General features: G+C 42.1%; 1 protein-coding gene across 2 annotated transcripts; it reads right to left on the reverse strand.

Annotated features, from left to right (window-relative positions):
* Window positions 1-5491: 5491 nt before the first annotated feature.
* On the reverse strand, window positions 5492-9627 carry tmsb10 (thymosin beta 10). Of its 2 annotated transcripts, none has more exons than XM_012955037.3 (3): window positions 9516-9625; window positions 9068-9176; window positions 5492-5725 (listed from the first exon to the last, which is right to left on the reverse strand). In XM_012955037.3, exons 2-3 carry the CDS (start codon window positions 9165-9167, stop codon window positions 5700-5702), a joined length of 126 nt encoding a protein of 41 aa, XP_012810491.1. In that variant the 5' UTR covers window positions 9168-9176; window positions 9516-9625; the 3' UTR covers window positions 5492-5699. The 2 variants fall into 2 exon arrangements, with proteins under 2 accessions (XP_012810491.1, XP_002934042.1); XM_002933996.5 differs by having other exon boundaries at window positions 5502-5725; window positions 9068-9179; window positions 9516-9627.
* Between the last annotated feature and the right edge of the window lie 333 nt (window positions 9628-9960).

Below are 9960 nucleotides of genomic sequence, written 5' to 3' on the forward strand. Positions count from 1 at the left end.
AATTTCAACAGTTTGGTGGAGAAATGCGGGCAGGCTCAGGTCACGGAGAGCAGCCATCTTGAAGTGAGGAGCTGGGGAACGTAAAGAGGCAGAAAGCATCCACGCAAGGTAATTGCCTTGACTCTCTTCTTTCCTCCCCTGGTGCCTCTGAGTGTCTCTGTCAGCAGCCTGATCCCCAGGAAGTAATTTCAAGGTATCTATGTTTTGTCCTAACCACGTGTCTGGTATGAAAGTGTTTGTGTGGGGGAACTAAAGGAGAAGAGGTCCTTTCTTTCAGAAGGTAAAAGGGCACAGGACTGGCAAATATTTTAGCCAAGGAGTTGGCCTGAATACAGGACTGAAGGGCTTGTGAGTGCTGCTACAAAAGAACCTCCCTTCTTCTAAACGGAGTGGGTACCCTCGTGTCAGTTGGAAAGACCTACGGGTAAATAATGCATTAGAGAGGTTATTATATGATTCCCTTATATATTTATACATAGTTATCATGTCACCTCTTAAGTGCCTTTTCTAGTGTAAACAAACCCATTTTAGCCAGTCTTTCTTCATAACTGAGACTTTCCATACCCTATACCAGCTTAGTTGCCCTTCTCCGGACTCTCTCTAATTCAATAATGTCCCGTTTGAGCACTGGAGACCAAAACTGAACAGCATATTCTAGATAGGGCCTTACCAGCGCTCTGTAAAAGGGATGAATAACACCCTCCTCCTATGAATATATACCCCTTTTAATACACCTTGTTTGCCCTAGCAGCTTCTGCCTGGCATTGCTTGCTACAGCCAAGTTTATTCTCTACAAGGACTCCAAGGTCCTTCTCCATTATGGATTTGCTTAGTGCAGTCCCATTAATGGTATAAGTGGCTTGCATATTTTTACATCCCCTACATTTATCCACATTAAATCTCATCTGCCACTTAGCCGCCCATATTGCCAGTTGGTCAAGATCCTGCTGCAAGGATGCCACATCCTGGATAGAATTGACTGGTCTGTAGAGTTTTGTAATACCCTCTCCTAAGTCATTTATGAACAAGTTAAACAAAAGTGGGCCCAGTACAGAACCCTGAGGGACCCCACTGAGAACCTTATTCCAAGTAGAGAATGTACCATTAACCACCACCCTCTGTACTCGATCCTGTAGCCAATTTTCTATCCTTGTGCAAACAACTTCACTAAAGCTGGCCATACACGCACCGATAATATCGTACGAAACCTCGTTTGGTACGATATTCGGTGCGTGTATGGCATGTCGGCGAGTCGACCGATATCGCAGGAAGCTGCTGATATCGTTCGACTCGCCGATCGGACCGTTTAAAAGATTTCGATTGGGCGCCATAGAAGGCGCCTCACCAAAATCTGTCATCAGGGCTGAATCGGCAGAAGGAGGTAAAAATCCTATTGTTTCTACCTCCTTATCTGCTGTTTCAGCCCTGAACGGTGTGTGGCGGATAGAGATGTAGCGAACCTCACAAAAAAAGTTTGCGAACTTCTGCCAAAAAGTGCGAACTTTGCAAACCCCATAGACTTCAATGAGAAGGCGAACTTTGAAACCTAGAAAAGCCATTTATGGCCAGAAAACTGATTTTAAAGTTGTTTAAAGGGTGCCACGACCTGGACAGTGGCATGCCAGAGGGGGATCGAGGGCAAACATTTCTCTGAAAAATACGTTGTTGTAATCAGTAATCAGAAAATTGGGTTACAGCAGATGAGATCAGCAGGACAGCTGTACCCAGCAGCTACATACAGAGCAGTAGAAAGTAGATTACTAGTCAGCAAAGTTACCTAAACTGTCCCTCAAACCCCTGCACAGCTCTCTCCCTATGCTAACTCATCAAGCACACACAGACAGAATGTAAAATGGCTGCTGAGCTTCGATTTATATATGGAAGGGAGTGGTCCGGGGGTGGTCCAGGAGGAAGAGCTGCCTGATTGGCTGCCATGTATCTGCTGGCTCTGGGGTAAGAGGTGAAAATTTGGCTCCAGCTAAGGCGAACCCAAAATTGCGAACATCACTAAAAGTTCGCAAACTTGCAAACACTCGATTTTCGTGCGAATTAGTTCGCCGGCGAACAGTTCGCTACATCTCTAGTGGCGGATCTGATGCACGAAAGATCGTCAGATCGCCACGTGTGTGGCCACCTTAAGACCAATAGACCTTAGTTTAGAAAGCAGTCATTTATGGGAAACGGTATCAAATGCTTTGGCAAGATCCAAATAGATCACATCCACTGTACCCCACTGTCCAGCTTCTTACTAACCTCATCATAAAAAGCAATTAAATTAATCTGACATGACCTGTCCTTCATAAAGCCATGTTGATTACTGCTCATAATGCCATTCCCCAGTAAATAATTTTGTTTGTGATCCCTTAACAAGCTTTCAAATAACTTGCCCACCACGAATGTCAAACTTACTGGCCTATATTGTGAGGCTGATCTCTCTTACTCCCTTTTTAAATATAGGAATGACATTAGCCTTCTTCCAATCCATAGATACCATACCAGCGAGTCACCTATTGTAGTGATGGCTGATGGATATGGACATGTCCTATGTTCAAAAGTGCTTACCTGGGTTTAAGCCATGAGAGATTCCTTCTGACAGTGGGAATAAGGGAAATGGTTAAAAGCAGCCAAAATATAAAAATATCATTATAAATGGGAAGAGAAACAAAACCTGTGCTACAAACACGAAGACTGGGAAAAGAGAGGTCAAAAATTAATTTATTTCACTCTCTCTTACAGTCTTACACAAACCTAATCTTTTTCTACCCTCCCTTATGCTTAAATTCTTCTGAAATTCTCATTGAACACTGGTTTAATGAAGTATCATTTTTGCCTGCTTGTCTAGCATATTGTGGTGATAAGAGGTATATTGGAATTTTTTTCTTAGGAAGCAACATTTAATTTAAGAGTTGTGGAACACAAAGAAAGTGTATAAAGGGTAACTGAAAGAGTTGAATACAGTTGCTGGATTTCTGACATTGTGAATTATAGTTTATATTTTTGCAGTATAAATTTATGAAGACCACTGAGTAATATTGTACATGAATAATACAGTAGAAAATGTTTTGTTAATTGTAATGGAAACTGTGGAAGATTTATAGACAGGCATTGTAAGTGAATGCAATGCATACTGGGTTAGTGCCTAGAAAGTAGAAATAAAACTTCATGCTATATTAATGTTGAAGGTACTATTCTGTAACATGGAGTCAAAATAGTGCTTGTGCCACTGACCGCACCCAACTCTGTTATTCAAACTGCCCTGCCTCCATTGTTTCCGTATCAAGGGGTGTGTCCCACCTATTTCCATGTCCTACCCCTTGGGTTGAGATTGAGGTGGTAGCTCAGGGTGTTGCAGACAGATGGTGTCTGCCCTCTGCAACAAAAGTTGTATCCATTCTTAAAATGACTGCCAGTTCATTCACAGTCTCCACCAGGAATGGGTCTTCACATACTACGGTACCTGTGTACAGTATCAAAGCAGTCAGTCTGGCTACATCAGGCTATTGCAGGAGTGTATAGTCTAGTGCTGTTCTACAGCAATACCTTTGATAGACAATGTTTTTTACATTTTGTAATTCTAATGCATTGTTGTTTGATATATATATAGATTAATATTTATGTATTGTTTTGTCACTTTATGGCTATTATGCCTCTCATCCTATAGCTTTATGTGATAATTTGTTGCGTAAATATCTTTCTGCCATTACTCATTCACTGCGGTAAGTCTCTTACCATTAAAAGGATAATTAAAAAAGGAAAGAGTCCGTGATAACGGAACTCATATCTACTTATTGTCATTTTCTTCTTATATACATTCCAGTTCTGTTAGTAATTTAACAGTAAAGGTTATAAAATTTGCTAACGAGAAGAAATCATATGCTAAAACCAGATGTATACCAACCCCAGAGATTCAGCTTGTTGTTCCCAATCGCCCTGTTGCTCTGTTCAATCTCTTGCCACATTTGGCTGCTGCCTCACACAGCCCCTCCCACACCTCAAGGACTGCCTGAGCTTTTGTCCTCAGATTAAGGTATGCATTTCACAGGAAAGGTAATTAATCTGCAAAGACATTGTATATGTGCAATCTTCATATGCCATATCACCCCCAAGCTAAGGGAAAGTTTAAGGTTAAATGGTGCTATTAAAGACATGGACTCAGTAAAGTGGGTGCAGAGACAATAATTGTTTGGCCTCATGATCTTATGTCTATGAGACACACTGCAAGTCAACAATGCTCTAACCATCAGATATTCCTTGAGAGATCCACACTTATGAAGTACTTCCACCTGCTGGTATGCTGTGCATAAACTATGATCTGTGGAAGTCTGTCTCAGTATTTCATTTGGTCACACAATAAACCACACTGCATTCTTGAGTTTATTCTTCATTGCCAGATTCAGCATTCCAGGAACTCATGCTCTTGCTACAGATGATTCAGTCCTCATCACATGGCACAATGCCAAGGCTTCCCAGCTGTGTTAGGAAGGACCGCATCAAGTCTTGCTATTCATGGATACTATAGTGAAAAGTAAAGGGTGGCCTGATAGGATTTCAGCACCCCACTGCAAGGACACTCACCTAACACGTATTTTATGAGTGTGGGGTAAGTGTGGACATAATAAATCCCTTTTCCCTGCACCACCTAAGGGACGTTAGATTCTGGCACTAAGGCATATCCTTGAGAGAGGTCCTAATGAGGACCGAAACGTTGGTTTTAACAATATATCTACAATTAAAATTTTTTTGATAAAACATTGAAGGGTGTGCTGGCCACAGATGATTATTTTCTACATATACATAATTTTGGCTAACACCCCGAAGAATATTGAGCCTTGGAGTGCGGACACCATTTGGATTGATATATATATATATATAACCCTTATGGCATGACTCCGAATTTGACAATAACAAAATAAAAATGTCATTGGGTGGCATTCATATGATTGCTGTTCAATGCCTTTAACACCTATATCATCCTATTGCCACTTTTGGACACCACCCCAGGTGCACATTATAGATGCCTATAATACAGGGGTCCCCAATATCAAAAAGGTTGGTGAACAACATGTTTCTTGTGAGCCACTGGTTGGGGGATCACTCCTGTAATAGGTAGTAAGTCACAAATTGACCTTGTGGCAAATTGACCTTAAAGTTGGAGGAGTTGTTTTAGTGATGAGCATGTTGACACAAAACCCACAAGTTGAGTGGGTTCAGGCCAAGAAGGCAAGTACCAAGTGTGGGTTCAGGCAAGTAAAACTTAAAGCAGGGCCCCTCCCCTGTGTTGATGCAATAAGTACTGACACCTCCCTATTGCAGCTGATCCTAGCTATATAGGAGTCATTAGAGGGGAGTCAGGTAAGGTGTGGGTAATAAAGCAGAAGACGTCAGGCTGGTTTGGTTGCAGGTTGGGAAGTAGCCTGTTAGAAAAAATTCTGAAAAGCACAGCCCTAAAACTATAAGCTTTGTAAAACTATACGCATTTAACAACTTGTGGTAAAGAAAAATTCAAATCCTTTTGTTTATTGCACAATTTCTTTAATCAAATACATAACAAGAGGGAAGACAAGTTAACACATTATTCCCTTGGTTTTTGGCATTCTAAGGTCCAATGCTGTGGCTGATCTTGTTGTTTCACAGTGTATATTGATCCAAGAGTCAGATCACAAACATTAAATTAACATATTTTTCATGTGTGCTGGACTTTAATTCTTTTTTTCTTGTTCAATTGCTGTAAAAGACAAAAATAAAAAATGTAACTTATGGTTATATACATATTGCAAGTCAGTATTAAGTAAAAAGAGCAAGGGGGTGGAGAGTTTGTATGGGGAATATTCAGGGTTTCTACGGTTGTTACCTTAAAAGATACAGTAACAAACAAATGGTTCTCATTTCACCACACTGCAAATTGTCCTTAGCACAGACGTTACCTGTTACCCACTACATGCTTCACTACAGACTGAAAGTGACATTTGTTAACATATGTAGTTAACCTATGTAGAGATTAAATTATACTGTAATTTATTTGTGGTACATGTCATTACAAAGTTACAGTAGATGGTAACCAAATTACAGAAGTATGGCTTACAAAGGCGCTTGCATTTCAAACATTTCTCAGAAAAGGAAGACCTTGTTTTAGCTGACAGATGTCTATATATATTTTATTTTGGATTGGATATAAAGAGAAAAATCTTTGTGATGCATTTAAAATCCTACTAATAGGGGTAGTTCACCTTCACAAAACTGTTTTTAAATAGGGCACAGCTGCCTTCTACTTTTCAGGCAGTCATGGGCAATAGTTGCATTTTCTCCTCTCTGTGCACAAAAAAAAGTGACATTTCACTAGATGTCTCAGTTTACCGCACAATACAGATTAAGCCTGGCTGCTGCATAAGGGCGAAGACACATGGGGCGATTAGTCGCTGCAACTTTTCACTAATGCAGTCGCGACGACTAATCACGGCGACTTTTCGCCCATAGCAGTCAATTGAGTCACCGTGACAAATTGTGCGCAATTTCGGTGCACAGAATAGTTGCCACAACTTTTGTGTTGTGTCTTTGCCCTAACAGTTACTACAGTAGGAACAACCTGGGGTTAAATAGGATCTAGGTTTTGGGGAAAAAAAAACAAAAAAAACCTTAACTAATAGGGGACCAGGCTGGTGTTTTGCATACCAAATAAAATTCAGCATTTTCAAGCAGTGATTTTGCTAGTAATAGCAAAAGTACAGCATTTTTACCACACAAGTGAAATGCGATAGTCTTTCTTAGGGTTTTTTGGCCTCCTTTTAGAGCTTCTCAGCATAACCTTGATTAACTTAACAGAGCAGTGGATTGGATACCCACCATAATAAGCAAGTGCCCCAGCTTGCTTGTCATGTATGTGCATGTGAGGTAAGATTAGGAGAAGAGTTAAACGGTCCTACGTCATGGCTGTCTACCCTGGGCAGCATATTATTTGCTAGAGATATGTACTTAAAAAAATAAATACTATTGTTTCCCCTATCTGTAGTAAGGGCTCTATTAGCTGCACCTCAGGTGTAAGAAACAATTGATAGACAGAAAGTAAAAAATACTAGCGAGTGAATCAAAGTTTAAAGAAAAAGCAAGGCACCCCCAAAGATTATAAATCATTGCTTTTACCTGTCTGAAGAACTTCTACTTTAAAAAATGAACTGTGCACTTTTTTTTTTTAAGCACACTGTTTTCCCTGTGACCAAGTCTCCCCTTGTTTCAGCTGGGCAGTACAGCAAATTGCCAAACAGCGCACCCAGGGCACACACACAGGGCAGTGCAAGAGACACCTGGAAGCAAGAAATATTTGGCAGCACTGTTCTCTATAGCAAAATACCCCAGGCCAGTTTATCTTTTCAAATAGGAGGAGAGCCAGCTCAGGTTAAAAAGGTTAGCGATTATAGCAACTGCCATCTTGGCCTCCCTTCTTTTGAGTGCAAAGTGCACAAACCATTGTTTGCAGCAGAACAAGAGTAGATGCTGTGTCTCCACTTCACTTCCTTATTTGCTGATCAACCATGCACTCAGAGCCACCATCAAGGGGTATTCCAGCTAGGGGCCCTATGGTAGAGTGCCCCCCCCAGAGACTAAGGGGTGATTTGCAGGTCACAAAGGTAGCACAGCTTAAAATGAGTGGGTTATTAGCACAATGGGAGGGCTCACAAGCCAAGGGGACTAGAGGTGATACATCACAATTACGATAGCTCTTAAGCTGGCCATACACGTGGCGATCTCACGATGTTTCGTACGACCGTCGGTCGCACGAAACATCGTCAGATCCGCCACACACCATTCAGGGCTGAATCGGCAGGTAAGGAGGTAGAAACAATAGGATTTCTACCTCCTTCTGCCGATTCAGCTCTGAAGGGAGAATTTTGGTCAGGCGCCTTCTATGGCGCCCGATCAAAATTTTCTAACTTGGCCGATCGGCGAGCCGACCGATTTCAGCAGCTTCCTGCGATATCGGTCGGCTCGCTGACATGCCATACACGCACCGATTATCGTACGAAACGAGGTTTCGTACGATAATATCGGTGCGTGTATGGCCACCTTTACACTCCGCTAACTTTCAGAGCTGAATCATCAGATATGGAGGTAGGAACAATAGGAATTCTACCCCTAGCTGACGATTCAGCCCTAAACATTTGCCTTTGCTTGGGCACCGGTGAATTTTCTGTCCCACCTGATTGACGTGATGACCAATATCCAAGGCTTTTGCGATATTGGTTATCTTGTCAATCCACCACACACGCACCAAATAAAACCTGTTAACTTAGGTGTTTGGGGCAATATTATTATAGATGGTGGACCTGCATGTACTTGCTAACATGGTGCACGGTCACATAAAATTTTCAAACCTGCCTGATCCTCGAAACAACAAATATCTATAGTAATTAGATACTGTGGAGATTGGCAGGCCACCATATACACACATATATAATTGTATTAAACTTTGTTTAGTACAATTTTATCTATGCATAACACCTTTGGTGTTAATGCTGCCTTGATGTAAATATAAATGTGCCCTAGAGCAACTAGTCATTGATAGATTGGGTGTGCCCCGAGACAAATAGCAATGGATAGAACACACGTGCTCTGGTGCAACTAGCCATCAACAGAATGGGCGTGCCCTGAGATGAGCCATGGATAGAACAGCCACCCAGGGGCAATTCTGTGGTCCTTCCCACCCTAAGGCAGACCTTTAGATGCTGCCCCTTCCTCACTCCCCACACCTACTAACAGGAGCTTCGGTGTGGGTTGAGGGGGATTTTGCAATTGTGATATCTGCACTAGAAAAGCATAAATTCCGTTTGAAAAAACTGAATTTCATCTCTTATAGTTATCAGGGCTGGCTTTTTGTTTATCAACTTGCCTCATGGCAGCAGTGCCACTGGGTGCACCCTGGAGCAACTAATCTACAGAATGGGCGTGCCCCAAGGCAATTAGCCATGGCTAGACTGATCATGCCCTGGGGCAACTAGCCATGGCTACATCAAGAGTGTGTGTGACACCTAATAAACAGTGGAGGAACACATTACTGCATAAGAATAATGCTTACTTTCTTTTGTTGGTAATGTATTCTTTTCTTGAGTCTCTGTTTTCTTCAGTTTGGTTTTATCAAACCTATCAATCTCACCAAGATCTGGCCTGTCTCCCATGGTGAATACCTACTGCAAATGGGCAGAGGGTATTGGTTAGACACAAGCGTACCAAGCAACAAAGAGCATCATATTCTTGCTGTGCTACTGTTTCCCCACAAGTTACACTGACAGCCCCCCCGAGCTCATTGTTCGCCCCACACACAAGCTCATGCACCAATATACATTCCATTTCTTTCAGCACAATAAAGAACTGTCTCCAGGCGATGAATGGAAGCATCTTGTGCCCGCCCCCTTTTGATACTGAAGATAGCACGCATTACCTATTGCACAAGAAACGCTATGGATGACCCCATGCATAAGTAAAGAAGATGAAGCATCGCCCAAATGATGCTCAGTGCAGCTCACCTCTTCCTTTATCAGTCGAACAGGGTCCTCTGCACTCGGATAAATGAGACAATAGACTGAAGGCTCCGAACCCTGCTTATATACTATACCCAGCCCTTAGTACGTCACGGCCTGTCTCATTGGTGGGATATCAGGCAATGCTACTATCAGGAGGTGGGTGGGATGATCGAACGTGCTTGGGAGTATGGATCGGAACCGGACACGTGTCTAGTTGCTGAACAATAGTACTGAGGTGGTCGGATATCGGAGTTGGGGTCCCCTTTCCCGTTCGAATGGATCATCGTGATGCTATATGAAAGCTTTTATATTATGCTATAATTCATGGATGCCTTATGCAGTAATTGTCAGTCTGTGACTATAGGGTTATACGGGCGGGAGATGAATGGAGTGATGAAAGAATGGAGCGGTGGTGAACTGGACCATACCGCAAAATCATTTTGGGACC

The sequence above is a fragment of the Xenopus tropicalis genome, chromosome 1, assembly GCF_000004195.4.
Source record: "Xenopus tropicalis strain Nigerian chromosome 1, UCB_Xtro_10.0, whole genome shotgun sequence".
Lineage (NCBI taxonomy): Eukaryota > Metazoa > Chordata > Amphibia > Anura > Pipidae > Xenopus > Xenopus tropicalis.